At 44.9% G+C, this 15,579-nt stretch overlaps 2 protein-coding genes across 15 annotated transcripts in view; one reads left to right on the top strand and one right to left on the bottom strand.

The window, feature by feature from the left end:
• Positions 1 to 15,579, bottom strand: part of LOC1276686 (protein bric-a-brac 1) — a 141,900-nt gene that overhangs the window by 53,630 nt on the left and 72,691 nt on the right. The gene's annotated exons all lie outside the window — the stretch shown is intronic.
• On the top strand, positions 12,302 to 15,499 carry LOC1276685 (maltase 2). Its single transcript, XM_316055.5, has 4 exons — positions 12,302 to 13,248; positions 13,320 to 13,604; positions 13,685 to 13,761; positions 13,838 to 15,499. The coding sequence occupies exons 1-4, from the start codon at positions 12,736 to 12,738 to the stop codon at positions 14,808 to 14,810; spliced, it is 1,848 nt and encodes a 615-aa protein (XP_316055.4). The 5' UTR covers positions 12,302 to 12,735; the 3' UTR covers positions 14,811 to 15,499.

Raw genomic sequence — 15,579 nt, forward strand, 5'->3', positions numbered from 1 at the left:
TGTTTAAACACAAAAAAGAGGCAAATAATACAAAAAAAAACCCATATCCAAGACATAAACATCACCCAGTGTATGATGTAAACAATCGGAGAGGGCCCATGGAGCTGTTGGTGCTGCTGCTGCTGCTGCTGCTGGACCATGAGAGCACGGGCTCACGCTTTGCGCCATCAATTTGGGTAACACTGATGATGATAATTATGAAGCTTTTAATTAATCATAATGGGCCGTAACCCATTGCGAGCAATTATGCAGCCGGGATTGTTGGAAAGGGGGGGGGTTTGGGCAGTGCCGAATGCCCTTTTGTTGCAAAATAAGGCCTCAATCGGGGCCGTATTGTGCCCTGAGATCATCGTGTTTCGAGTATTGTACGGCGTACGGGTAGGGAAGGGGAAAAGGTAGTTGAATCCGGTAGTTTGCTATTTGAATTGCGTTGAGATTTGCAATTAAAAGTTAATTTGTTGCAAACAGTGTTTTCCACCATTTGTTCGAATTTGTTTTTATGCTGTAAGCTTGGTACCGTTTGAGAAAGTTGCGATTGCGATACATTTAAACATAATCAATTATTTCTTGTGCGATATAAATGCAACCGATTTTTGTGTCAATGCACTTCCTCCACTTTGCACACTAAATGTCCCGTTGAACTCCTTGACAAAATATTGACAAAAACTCCTTATTCTATTGTCTTCTAACGCCTCGATGCAATTGCAATCGCAGCTGCTGCATTCTTCAGCTGACAACCAAAACACAAATGCACCTTCTTTTTGTTTAGTCGCGAGGGAATAATATATTGTGTCATACCGTTGCATTGCCTGGGCATGCACCGTTGCACCGTTGCGACTGGAAGTGAAACTAAAGTGGCAGCACCAGTACCAATTCTGACAGGAAAGAAATGTAGAATTTCTTATTACACGTCATGTCGCCATTCATGATGGGCTTTGCGTTTTTGGGACCTGCAGGTGAAAGACACGACACGTCTTCTGTCTTGCCGATCTCCCACCACCCAAAAGCAGTTGCACTTTTTCTTCTAACCCATTCCAGCAGAACAAGGTAGGGCGAAGGTGGGAAAACTGCAACTGCATATAAAATAAAATAAATGCATTTTTGCGCGGCCCAAGACAGACTTCTTGCAAGTCACGCCTTGCACGCCTTGACTGATAACGAAACGCGCTCTTCTCTTTGCTTTCTCTATTTTAGGCTTGCGTTTGTGCTACCTGAAAGGGGGATTGTGTCGTGTTTTGTGTCGAGAGTGTGCACATTTTAACGCCGTGTTTGATCGAAAAGCTAATTTCCTTCCCAAGGTGCTCCCTGCCGCGCAAGACGAATGCAATTTCGGATGCATCGCGACCTGTGCCGTGTCTAAAACTGTGCTGGAGAGAATTTTTATTTAATAGAACCGGCAAACCGGCTCGGTTCGCAAGGTCAATCCCTATGGACAGAGGTGGAAAATGGAGAGGGAAAGTAGCATAGAGGAAATAAAATTCTTGCACACCTATTAATATATGCAAGTTTCCGGGTCAACGCGATGCACATCGAGCTGTTTGGTTTGGATGGGGATAGATAGGTGCATTTTTGCCTAGAAGGCCGTAAAACATTTATTCTAGAAGAAAGGAAAGGGAGTTTGGAGGATTGTAAGGTAGAGAAAATATAAAACAAATCACCGTAGTACAATATTCTTCATGAGGAATGATAATTTAAGATTTGTTCTCCAAACTTGAAATGAAAAATGATTCCAAAGAGGTGGTTAGTTATGCTTTAAATCACTCCACAATTCATTCTGCTGAAAGACGTTTGTAAAAAATCATTCACAAATAGCTCTTATTGTTAAAAAAAAGCCTGCTCAGCAATGAAAGGCTCCGAGCCAAACATCACCGCGGAAAGATGTAAAACACAAATTTTTCGTACCAAGAAATCCCCCACAACATCGCATTTGTTTTGTAATATCCCAGCAAACGGGCAAGAACGAACGAGAAATATAATAATAATAAAATAAGACGATTAATGGCGGAACGCGTTTGCGTTGCGTTGCCGGCAACATGGGCAACAATTCCAATTCCGGCATCGTGTGCCCGGCCTGAGGGTCTCTAGCGCAAGGTTCTAGCCGACCGCATCACCGTTTTCCGGTTCAGACGTTCATTATGTAATAATTTCCTATGACTGGTGATTTTTTTTTTGTATTTCCACCTCCGTCGTGTCTTGTCTCTGGGAGCAATGCTGGTCATCTAGCTCTACGCTACGCTATTTTGAGTCAGTCAGTCCATTCCATCACTCCGGGACGTGAGTCTTAGGAGCGGTCAGACGCTGCTGGCATCCTGTTTTCTCTAGCAAGCACCGTCGGGCATGGCAGGTAGGTAGCGATAATTAAATAATGAATACATTTCTTTCTGTGTTTTGCTGTGATCGAATTGTCGAACGCTTTTCCGCGTGCGCGCTTTTTTTTCTTTTTTTGGTTTTTGCTTGTGTGTTTGCAGCGAGAACAAAGGTTTGCTTTACTGGCAAGTAAAGCAATTGCACAAAGGAAAATCATTTCCATACACTTTCCATACCCAAAACAGAGAGAGAGAGAGAGAGAGAGAGAGAGAGAGAGAGAGAGAGAGAGAGATAGAGAGAGAGAGGCTATGTTCACTTGAGTTGTGCTGGGCTTGCACAGGGGGAAAGTGTAATTGGTTTCTTATAAGGAAATGAACTCGTCGCTTCAAACTGGTCACTTGCTTGGTTCGACAAAAAAGAAAGAAAGAAAGAAAAAGAATAATCTATAAATATAATGGCCAATTATTGAACCGTTCGATTACATCCTCTTTCAACTGGTCATTTCCTGGCCCTCAGTGGGCGACACTGGCGGATATTGTAGCCGGCTTCTGACAGCTTCTAAAGCTGGCTAACAAGGCGCGGGTGGGTTTGGGCAAAGGGCAAACAGAAAAAATATAATTCAGAAGGAAAAAAAGAATTTATTAAAAAAAAACTATAATTGAATCTTCTTTTAAAACATCAGTACAGTTGAAACTGTGTTGATGCTCCACAAAAAAGAACACTAGAGGAGTAGACATTCACAATTACCCCACACGGGGAGCTGCTAATGCTCCAAGAGTGCCAAACTATATGACTGCAGGAGCCAAAAATTCTTTGTTTCACAGAGGTTTCCAGTATTACAATAGAATGCCACAGAAAATCATCAATGCTGGTTCGTTATCTGAGTTTAGAAAATTGTGCTCTGATTTTGTTAGAACTAATGTAGTCTAAATGTATTGTCAATTGTCAACTCTAGGTGATGATGATTTTTTTTCATTCTTTTCTTTTGTCCTTTAAAATGCGATGAATATTTTTTAAACTAATTTGCATTCTAAATGCAGCAAAGTTTTAAAACTATAAATATACAAAAAAATAATAATAATAGAATGAGACTACATTGAATTGAGACACGCGCGCGTACAGTAGACTCCGGGTTCGGAGCTTGGTATATTGGGTTTGATCGGGCTAATAACTCGTCATACCTCTATGCTTTGCTCAGCTCCCAAACATCTACTCGTTTGAATATTTGTAGCTTTACCAAATTATCGCAAGATACATCGAACATCTCAATCCTTTGTAGGAGTCAGAGGTGGGTCATCATGATCATCATCATCATCATCATCACTAATTGTAAAAGATATTATGACGCTCCAACCCTCCCTTTAAATATCATCGCTCAGTCGCATTTCCATCTCCTGTCAGGTGTGTGTGTGTGTATGTGTGTGTGTGTGTGTGTGTGTGTGTGTGTGTGTGTGTGTGTGTGTGTGTGTGTGTGTGTGTGTGTGTGTGTGTGTGTGTGTGTGTGTGTGTGTGTGTGTGTGTGTGTGTGTGTGTGTGTGTGTGTGTGTGTGTGTGTGTGTGTGTGTGTGTGTGTGTGTGTGTGTGTGTGTGTGTGTGTGTGTGTGTGTGTGTGTGTGTGTGTGTGTGTGTGTGTGTGTGTGTGTGTGTGTGTGTGTGTGTGTGTGTGTGTGTGTGTGTGTGTGTGTGTGTGTGTGTGTGTGTGTGTGTGTGTGTGTGCGTGCGTGTGTGTGTGTGTGTATTTCTTAGTTTTATTCTCATTATTCTCATGTCTTTCTCTTTACACGTACTCCATACCTTCCAGAGTGGTGTTGCTTGGGTGCTTAATTGCTTAAAAATGTGTGAAATAACTGTGTCGGGTTGACAAGTGTCTTGTTTGAGATAAAGAACATCTTTTCCGTATACATACAGCTAATTATTTACGTTTAAGCATACGTAAAGTGAGCATTTTGTGCTGAAAATAGCTTTAATTCCTTTAAAAATAACCTTAAAACTTAATTCCCTATTTCTCATACAACTTATGTGTCACACTGAGCAAATAGACTCGTTTAATGCCATTTTGCATTTCGTCCCTAACATTGCATCGCATAATTGGTTGTTTAAAATCATACCCTCGAACCGGCCGGGCGTGAAGTGGTGCACGGAGCAAAACAAATCAAACAAAAAGTAAAAACAAACTTAAAATGCATCACAAAACTGTCACAAAAAAAAAGAAATCAAAGCCAAAAACTGGAACCCACCACCATGAGCTCCTTCCTCGTGAATATCATTTTATTTGCCCTTTCTTTTTGCGATCCCTGCGATAGAATGCAGCTCAAAGCGAATTTTATGTGGAGAAAAAAAAACCACGGGATCGATGATGCATTTTTTCGTTCAGTTTTCCTCCAATGGTGCTGCTATCTATTTTGGAGCCTTGACTATTTTTTGCTGTCGTCTACTCCCGCTGTCCTCGGTGGGAAGGGAGCCACGAAAATAGGGAGTTGCAATGAGCGATAATTTTGTATGTGATTGCAAAAAAGAGGGAACGATTTTACAGCCCACTCCAAAATGTGCAACCCACACCCCGGGACAGAGAGGACTCGTAAAAATGCACCACCCACCCACTGTGGTCGAATTGGCCACAAGGGGAAACGGGCTGGAACCGAGTGATTTTATTCCCTTTTTTTTGCGTGCACTGTGAAAAACAACCCGCCTGCTCTTCCCGGTCCTAAAGAGTGTGCTTGAGTGTGTGCCACATTTTTTGAGCGCATTTTTCTTCGTTTCATCTTTTCAGCCAAACCACATTCACGCGCGACGACGATGATGATGACGATGCCTCTCCGTGATGCACCTGCAGTGTTGAAGAGGAGGGCGGAAGGGCTGCAAGGGTGGTCGGTTGCAAATGATAAGTGGGTAGGAAAATGAATAAAATATATATAGAAGCTGGATTTGCCACCGACTCGTCTGTTCTCTCTCTCTCTCTCTGCTCGCTCGGTCTCGCTCGGTCTCGTCTCCCGTCTAAGTGTGTTGTAAGAGGCCTGAGCTCTGCCTGAGCAGGGAGGAAAATGACATCGACGCGACATACACACACACACACACAACAGACGCGCCTGACGCGCGCATTGAAAAACATAATAATAATAGTAGCAGTAGTAGTGGTAGTAGTAGCTACAAATATGCATCAAAAGCTGGAAGACCAGCAGCAGCAGCAGCAGAAAAATGGTTGAAAATGCCTCCATCCTTAACACTTTGACCGCCAGCCTGACGTCACAGTTTTTGAGTGAGCACGTAGCGCATGGCAAGAGAGCGATGAGAGCGATAGTTTCTCGTGCAATTGTTATCACTCTTTTGTTTCATTGCGATAAGCGGCGTAGCACATGTCGTTCTCGTTCTCTCTTTCCTACCTCATTCGTTCTCAAGAGAATCACTGAGCGTCAGATGCAAAGCTGAACGGTGAGCAAAACCGTCATGCGAATTTATATGACACGGCGCTTAAAGTGTTAACATCACCGACGTTGCACCGCGGTTCGGCAGACATGGCCCCCACAGCTCGATGCACAGTGTCGAGAGGCTCTTGGCCTAATTAAAATTAAAGATAAAGCATGCATCCCCCAAGCAGCAGCGAGCGATGGTAGCTAACTCGTCGGGGCTTGCATTTTGGAGGATGCAACTTGCAACTGCACGGCTGCATTTCGGCATCGGGCCGGTGTGGGCAGGGTGGGTGGCTTTATTTGTGGCGCAGAATGAAAGAAAAGTAGGTTTTTTTTGGCGCGTTTTTGGTATGATTTTGTGGACACTTTTTCATCACTGACGTTGATGCAATGTTACCAATTTGTGAGCCAAGGTTTGTTTAAAGATATGAGGAATATAATACACTGTAGTCTATATTTAATGACACAAATTGTGCTTAATTAACCATAAAACGTCATATATTTTATACTCTATTTCATATTTCCTTAGAATCCGTGCTGTCAAAATGTCATGAGCATCACGTGATGATCACCACCGAAAACAATAAACATGTCCATGGTAGCTTGATGTTTATTGCTGATAATCAATGAAAGTGCGTCATGGCATGTCGAACGCGACATGCGAATGCTTGAGTCCAACGCAATACTCTGACTGAAAAGCGGAGCTTAATGCAGTCGCAAGCCTAGTCATGACTTTTTTTGACTGTGAACAGTGCTGCCAAATGCCACTGTTTCAGTATCCCGAACACTAATGACTGAAACGAAGTTCAAGTAAACTCACGCACACAACTGTGATGATCTGGGGTGAGCCTCAAACAGATGTTTGATCAATCGCATGCTTGGTGACATTTTTTGTAGCCCTTTATTCTTGGTCATTTACTTGGTCTTGACATTTTCTCCCAATGATAATCACAACATTCTTGGAACATGCTAGGCGAGTTTCTCACTCAAATGCTTAATAATTCTACCCAACAGACCATCAAAGCGGACAGAGCGAGAATGCATGTTCATTTTGTTGCTTGAGACCACTCGCATGCACCGCATATTTCGCATAACTATCGATGATGATAACCGACAGAAAACTTCACAACCAAGTGACTGACACCAGAGTTGTTTGCAAAAAATGTCACCAAGCATGTGATGGTCGCACCAACTGTTTGAGTCTCATCTCTGATCATCACAGTAGAGCTCGTGACGCTGACATGATTTTTTTTTCAGTCGGAATTTGTCATGATTAGAACAGTGACATTTTGCATAATTGATCACAGTAAAAATGTCATCTAAAAGTGACTGTCCAAGCGTTGGTTGCTAAAATGTCACCAAGTATCCTCTGATGTAATCTCACCTCTGATTATCACAATTGAGTGCATAATTTTGTATGACATTGACAGTGACATTTTGTAGCCCTACTTAGGATAACAAAAGTCATGTAAAAAACCGACCTCAGTCTGAAACATTCCCCTGGCGAGCCTCTCTTTAAGCCACCTTTTATCCAAAAAAGCACGGGAGACACATGACATACAATTTGATACACCCATCTCTAACACTCCTCCAACTTCTCCTCCTTCCTCTTCCCTTCTCCACCCCCACCCCCCCCCCCCTTCCACACCACCCTTCAAACGGCTGGGAAAACTATTTGTTTTTAATGTGTGATAAACACCGTCAATACACTGTTGTTGTTTGTGTGCCGCCCTCGTATGCTACATACTAAACAATTTCCTCCCCGGGGGTTGTTCCGGGCTCCGACACCGGAAAGGGAAAGTATGGAGTGTTTTCACACCGTCACTGCAACCTCTCCCCCCTCCCACTCCTCAGGTGAGACAGACATACACCTCTGGTAGGGGTTGTGGTGGTAGTGCCCTATAGTGCAGCCACGATTCCGTCGCGCGACCGGATGGGAAGCTGTTTTGACACATCGAAGCCGGGGGCGGGCGGGCACAAAGGAGGGCTACGTGGACGCGCTTTAGTCGCGAATTAGTGCGATTGAACCACGGTTTTTGGGGGTCGTGGTTGACCATCCACTTTGCATTGTTTTTCCGGGCCGGTGTTCACCTTTGCCCGGAAGGGCGTTTCGCTGTTCGGTGCGTGCTGCTTAGCGTGTTTTCCCTCCCGTGTTTGCACGGGCACGGGTTTAATTGATTGAAAAATTGAAATCCAGGGTTGGCAAGGGGGAAGTACTGATGGGGGAGCATCGGGGGCTTTTTGACTTATGCGTGAGCCCCTGACCAAACCAAATTCATATTCACCAACAGCTACGCGAGGATAAAGCGTTTTTGCAGGCGTGCTCTGGAGCTCAAGGCTTAAGAACGAACGATTGGGAAGTGGAGAAAATCGACGCGCCAAATTATCGCTTAATGGTTTCCAATCAGCTTGCATTATTATGCGAACGAGTGAGGGTGCGAGTGAGAAAGAGAGAATGGTTGCACAATGCAAACGATCGCATTAAGACATATTCATGAAGGTAATTAGAGAATGTGATTCATTTGCATTAGCAACAAAATCGTTTCTGGACGGCAAATATCCATAACGTTGCTCTGGCAAATTGTGGAAATTAAATCGAACGCTTTTTTTTAAACGAAAAATATACTAGAAAAGAAAATCAAAACGATTCCATTGCATATAACCACGCGTAGCACTGTTCCGGCAGCGCGACAGTTTGGCGTCAGTGTTATGGCATTGTTTCTATATTTTCAACTCCGGCAACATATGGCCGTCCCAAGCTCCGGCAGAGCACAAAACTTTGCACCATTTTTTGAGTGCTCCCTTCCCGTACCCAGCAGGATAAGATTTAATGATTTTGTTTATAGTTAAATTACGGTAAAAAGTTTGCAATGTCTTGCAGTGGCCAGCAAAGCAGTAGAGCATGTGGCTTGCAATAATAAAACCCCCAGCAAGTTTGTACGGACTCTCTGGCAATGGAGTTGGAGTATTGATTTCCCTGTTTTTCCGGAGGTCGGGAGAGAAGCAATAAAGCTACATAAATAATAGTCGCCGGATTGAGTGAGCTATCGTATTTGGCCATCCGTTTTCGGTGGTCTTAACCGGTACAATATGCAAAAATCAAAACTCGACTAAAGATAGGATCGCGAATTTGATACTGAGCGGCTAAATTCAATCGACCTGAACCACAGCAACGGCTGCAAAAGAACGGTGGTTGTTGGTTGGGACCATTTCCGATCATTTGCATAATATTCAATCATTACCTCCGGTGTCGGTGAAAATGGTAGGAAAAACAGCAGCAAAAACCACTTGTACGATACATGTTTTTCGACATGGTTTGCGAGTAACATTCGTCAACCGTTTGACCGTTTTGGGAATGTTTTGCACGCCTTCAAGGAGTGGGAAGCAATTGAGCCACTTGACTTGGTGAATTGGGAGTAAAACCCTTCCCCCCGAGGTTGTTCCAAAATGGCGAGGCAAATTATATTGTGGCCTCGCAAATGATGATGTAAACGCTTCCTCTAGCAGGCTGCCTATTTGCCTGGAAAAATGTTCAACCCAACAATCAGAGACCAATCGTGGCTGCGAAAGCAGTGTTTTTGGGGGCACAATTTTGTATCCTTTTTCGGTTCGGTGTGTTCCGTTTGGTGGAACTTCCGTTTCAAATTCTTCCTGCGGCTAGAGTTAAAATAACTCAATTCAAGGATAATTCAAAGACAGGTTGAGAGTGGGGCTGATCGTGCCAAAAGGAGATTGTTACGAATTTTGGTTGCGATAAGAGAAACTTTGTGGACTTCAGATGAATTATGATGAAAGGAAAAAGGGAGGATGTTTTTGCACGTTTTGGTATGATGGATATAGGAACACGCTACTTTACCATAATGATGTGTATTATGGGGCACAAGTGATTGTGGTTAGATTTATGGTGCATTACGAGCAGCATTTTAAAGCTAGAAAATAGCAGCTTTGCTCCGGAAATAGTTTTCTTCGATCGTATAAGGAAGTTTTTCTAAATTCATGCCACTTCTTCTGAATTAAAAGCGAAAACTTTTTGTTGAAATGTCGAATATTTCTGAACTTGCAATGAATTCACTTTTCCATGAATCAATTTCGAGCACAACACAAACTCCTCATCCGCTGCAGGTGTTGTCAAACGATTTGCTTGATCAATGTTTTACTGCATCATTAACACCGTTATATGCTGCTCATCGTTCTTCAACTACACCTGACTAAGGAGGCCTCCCTTTCCCTCTGCTCCACACAATACACAGAAAAGCAAATATTCAATCTTCTCACTAAAAATAGCATCGGCAGAGCAGATTGAGTGAGAAAAAAGGAGGGCAAAGAATCACAAATAAACCCTTGTTGGCCACAGAAGACGCACTAAAGCCATCACAGACGCTTGATACTGCGATGAAGTTTTGCAACGTTTTCCGATTGTTTCCGTTAGATCGGCTCTGGTCCGTAGTGCACAAACCCTTCCCAACTAATCCCTCCGTTGCTCCCTATCGTCAGTGCAAGAAGTTTGTGTATGGAAATTAAGTTATAGCTGTGTCTTTTCCATTCGCCATTGTTTAAAGAGGATGTGGCCGGCATTTACAGTGTACAGGCTGCTCAAGTAGCTAAGAAAACATACACACTTTCCTCGGCAAACAATACCAGTACAAACACTCGGTACTTGGCACAGCCCCGAAAGCGTCACGAAGATCCTTTCCTTCCCCCGGGCGGTGGTGCTTCTTGCTAAATCGGTAGGAAAAAGTGGCAAAGAAACATTCGATTCGATTCAGTAGAGAATATAATATTGCACACAGACACACCGATGCGAGAGCGAGAGAGAGAGAGAGAGAGAGCAAGCATTGCCGGTTTGATTCCGTGTCAATGAAACCCTCAATTAAGTGCTGCCAATTTCGTTACGATTGGAGAGTTTTCCTTAGCTCCGGCGACTGCAAGACGGTTAATAAAGACGAGCCCCCGGCTCCCTGCTACGTTTGCACAATCCCACACACGGGGCGGGGAAGGCAGACTCGTGATGAAGTCGTTTCGGCAAAGCTGGTAGTGCCAGTAGTGTGCAGCCAGCAAGACAGCAATACAACACACAGCACATCGATCAATACAACTATTAAATGAGTGTCTTAAAAGTCATGTAGAAATCGTCGCTTTTTTGCTGCTGCTAGAGAGCACTAAAGCATTGAAAGAAATGGTGGATGTTGGAGAGTGGTGGTGCAGCGGATGAGCATAGTTTTAATTACCCACCGCACGTCTAACCATGCTTGAAAAGGGGCTACTTGAACAGGGGTGCGGGAACGTTACCGCGTGTAACGTTCGGCTAAACGGTACAAGCAAAAAACCCGACCCAAGACAAGAAGGAAATTCCTTCCGAACGCTTCACCCCCGCTCTGTCCCCCGCAAGAACACTTCAAGCCGCTGCGCCTTTTCCAGCCAGCGCGTCAGTGGTAGCAATTTGGCTCGATAGAGGTAGGCTTTGCTTAGCATCATAATTTCCATATGGAGATATACTCCGTGCCGAAACGACGACGCACATGTGTAGTTGTGAATAGGAAAATGCAGACAAAAAAAAAAACCACATCGAAAGACAAAACAGTGGCACTCAACTCAACCGATCGATTGCACTGAAGGAGCGCGTTAGATTCCAATCCCAGCGGCACCCCGTCGCGAAGCGTGGTGCTCTAATTTTAACAATTTTATTACTCCGAACGCGCGAATACCAATATTTGCACAAACAAGATACTCGGGGATGCAATCGAACTAAATAACTGCGAAATCGAGCTACAGAGTGTGGGGTGGGGTGTGGCAGGGAGGGAAAGTGGTACATATTTCAGAGTGCAGTTGGGGTTTATTTTTTTCGGGTAGGTTGATTTGCAGCGGCTGTAGCTTATCTAATGGATCGTACATCGATTGTGGTGTTATTTTAGTATGTTTTGTTTCTCTTTCATTATCAACCAAACAAAAAAAAGTCTGAACACACACACGTGTACGAATCGATATGCTACATAACGGCAAAAACGGCTCCTATCATTCGTAGCGAAAGAGGTAACCACGAACGCCACAGCAACAAAAAAAGGAACAATCCCTCATACTACTCGTACGGTGCGTGTATTTAAAATTAATCATATCAATTATAAAACAATTAAACAAATTATCAGACCAAATAAAATCCCTCTCTTAATTGTTCGCGACCGATTCGGGAAGGGGGCGATGCAAAGGGAGTGAAGCGAGGAAAGCTCGGAGGAGAGAGACAGAGAGCGAAAGATCTGTTTTTATTGTATCGACGGTAAACTCAATAAGCTAGCGAGATGGAAATTGGATAAAACAGAGCGAAAAAGCTGCACACCGGGAACGGCGTAGGTAACGGCGCGGCCCCGGTAGCGAAGGGACTCTGGTAATATAGACAGCACACGAAATGCGGTATGCTTTCGGTGGGAGGTTTTTTTTTGTCTTCTTCGATTGTTCGCAAACGCTTCCCTTTCGCAATCGCTCCGTTGCAGTTTCGCATTGGTGCGCTTTTGTGTGCAACGCACGCACGCATCTGCGATGCACAAACGGGCAATTTTCGCATTCAATTGCACCACATTTGTGACGGGTGGGGGAGAGAAGAAGAAATGGCTAAAGCATTGTAGCGAACCGACTACGACTCGCATAGAGAGCAATCGATGGTAGCAATCTTCTCTTCTTTGGCGCTGGTTTTCAGGTGGTAAGACGGCATAAGTTGTACTGTATCTTATCTGACAGTCAACCACTGTCATATTTAGTTAACAAATTTAATGACATCTTGATAGGAGAGAGTTGAAATGATAAGAATGTTATCGACTAGCATTAAGAAGAAGCGATGTTATTGTTATTGGTTGCGCAAAAGCGCATTGATGCCCCCTCGCAGAAACACACACGGCGCCTCAAATAATCTAATCACTTGTGTTCTGCGTCTTTCATCTGCTCGATTCAAACAGCAAGCAGAATAATGATTAGCTAACGATGTCTCTAAACAAGTGGCTCAGTTATTTGCTAGCCAAAGTACCTGTAGGACATGTCCGGTTGGAAGTGTTTACTAGCAGTCGCTTGCACGGTAGGTTTCCTTGCGTCCAGCATCAGGGGACAAAACCAAACCGACACCGACTGGTGGAAGACGGCCGTACTGTACCAGATCTATCCACGCTCGTTCTACGACACCGACGGCAATGGAGTGGGCGACATTCGAGGGGTGACGGCGAAGCTCCAGTACCTCAAAGACACCGGCATCGATGCGACGTGGCTAAGTCCAATCTTTCAGTCACCCCAGCGAGACTTTGGGTACGATGTGAGCGATTTCCTGCAAGTTGATCCACTGTTCGGTACGAACGGCGATCTGGAGGAACTGTTCGACGAGGCACGCAAGCTGGGGCTCAAGATTGTGCTCGACTTTGTGCCGAACCACTCGAGCAATGAGCACTGGTGGTTCGTGCAGTCGGAGTTGGGTGTGGAACCGTACCGGGACTATTACGTGTGGCATCCGGGAAGGCCCGTTCCCGGCCAGGCACGTCCGGATGTCCCAAACAATTGGGTAAGTCTCGTCTCGTTCAATAGTGCTGTATTTCCAGAAATAAAAACATGTTTTTTGTTGGGGAGTTACAGAACTCCGTGTTTTATGGTTCGGCTTGGGAGTGGAGCGAAATACGCCAGGAGTACTATCTGCATCAGTTCGAAGTGGGCCAGCCGGATCTGAACTATCGCAACCCGAGGGTGATCAAGGAGTTCGATAATATCCTGCGCTTCTGGATGGAGCGTGGAGCGTCCGGGTTTCGGGTGGACGCAATCAACCACATGTTCGAGGATGCACTGTTTCGTGACGAACCGATCAACGATCCGAGCGATCCATTGAGCTACGGCTACACGCATCACATCTACACAAACAATCTGGTACGTGCGGTTGTTGAGCATCTGTGAGATGGAAACGGTTCTAGAAAGGTACTAAACAAAGCAAGATAATATTTCTACAGCTGGAAACATACGACGTCATCGGCCACTGGAGGAAGGTGATAGACGAGTTTGTGGAACAGACGGGCTCGGATGCGATGTACGTGTTTTGTGTGATTTTGACACCTTTTGTGAGGAAGCTGTTTGAAACAACAAAAGTCTCAATCTGCTTCCAGAATCATGCTAACGGAGGCCTACACCAGCATGGATATGGTGCTGCGCTTCTACCAGTCGGACGATGGGTCGGAGCAGCGGGCACACTTCCCGTTTAACTTTGTGCTGTTGGGTGAGCTGAACGGAGATTCGAATGCGCGCGACTTCAAGTACGTCATCGATCGGTGGTTGGAAAACCTGCCCCGCGGCAAGGTGACCAACTGGGTGCTAGGGAATCACGATCAGCCACGCGTTGGCAGTCGCTACGGTGAGGAACGGATTGATGCGATGAATGTGCTGCTTATGACACTGCCCGGTGTTGCTGTGACGTACAACGGGGAGGAGATCGGTATGGTCGACTACCGAGACATGGCCTGGGAGGATAGCTTGGACCCGCAGGGCTGTAACGTTGGGCCGGAGCTGTACAAGTGGAAGTCACGCGACCCACAGCGAACTCCGTTCCAGTGGGACGATACGCATAATGCCGGGTTTTCGACGGCGAACCGAACCTGGCTACCGGTGTATCCTTACTATCGGCAGTCGAACCTTCGCAAGCAACTGGAAAGCGATCGGAGTCACTATCAGGTGTACACGGAAGCGATCAAGCTGAGGCGCGATCGCGTGTTTCGTGAAGGTGCATTCCGATCACGCGCGTTAACGGAGCAAGTGTATGGGTTTGTGCGATATCTGAAGGAGGATCGAAGTGCGTTCTTCATTGTCTTGATTAATCTGGGCGATGAGATGACCGAAGTTGACCTGCACGATCTATACGATTCGATAGGTGATGGAGAAGTTCGTGTGTTCTTGGTAGGGACGGCGTCTCGCTACAAGATCAACCAGACGGTGGAAGCTACCCAGCTGCTTGTTGGACCGTATGAATCGATCATTCTAGGCAAGGAAGCATCCTCTTCTACTGACACTGTTACTGGTTGCTTCAAGTTAATTGTATCTCTGTGTGCAGTTGCAACTTTGTTCAAGAAATTGAATTCTTTCTAACGATTCCAGGTTCCAGTCGAAAGACAATTATGAAGTTCTTAGTAACAAAAACGAAATATTCTTACATTCAACCTCCACTAGCCTAATCGATTCCTGATCAATGTTGCAGCGATATCAATAATTTACCGCCGCATCCTCCGATCTGCCAGCTAACAATCGGTCAGAAATTATTAACGTAAAAATTGTATCACTCTTCGGTGGCGAAACGAAACCACCGTCATTAAACGCTTTACTACACCGCCGGGTGAGTGGCAGGTCAAAGCATAATGTGTGTAAAGCATTTGGTTTTCTCCTGGTATAAAATAATAATCCAGCAACGGTTCTGATTTAACTCCACGAAGGTCCGTGTCGACTGACGCGGAGGACTGGTGCAATCGGAGGTCCTATTAAAAAATGTATATCCATCGAACTGCAATCCACAAATTACACGACTTACTGTCAACTGGGCTGGTGTGAGCTGTCCTCTTCCTGCAAAGGGGCTTTTCAGGACTTTTTTTTTCGAAACCGCGCGTGTTCGGGATTGTCATTTAAACAATCGCAGTAAATTGAAAGCCCCTAGCGCACGGGGTGGTTAATTATTCACTCAATAAAGTCATTGCGATCCACCCACACGCACGTGGATCGAGGTTGCAGACTGTGCAGCATGGCTTATTATTATTTTGATGCAATTCGAATTCAATCGCTGCGACCGGTGGAACGTTTGCTGGAATTCCGCTCCGGCAGGATCTGTCTGGAACTGCTGGACGATGCACATCGTTCCTTCCTTCGC

The sequence above is a fragment of the Anopheles gambiae genome, chromosome 2 (genome assembly GCF_943734735.2).
Source record: "Anopheles gambiae chromosome 2, idAnoGambNW_F1_1, whole genome shotgun sequence".
NCBI lineage: Eukaryota > Metazoa > Arthropoda > Insecta > Diptera > Culicidae > Anopheles > Anopheles gambiae.

Bases quoted from the DNA above. Each gene is read 5' to 3' on its own strand.
- LOC1276685 (XM_316055.5), top strand. From the start codon at position 12,736: ATGTCCGGTTGGAAGTGTTTACTAGCAGTCGCTTGCACGGTAGGTTTC. The intron at 13,249-13,319 runs GTAAGTCTCGTC...GGGGAGTTACAG, and splicing joins CGGATGTCCCAAACAATTGG to AACTCCGTGTTTTATGGTTC. The intron at 13,605-13,684 runs GTACGTGCGGTT...ATATTTCTACAG, and splicing joins ACATCTACACAAACAATCTG to CTGGAAACATACGACGTCAT.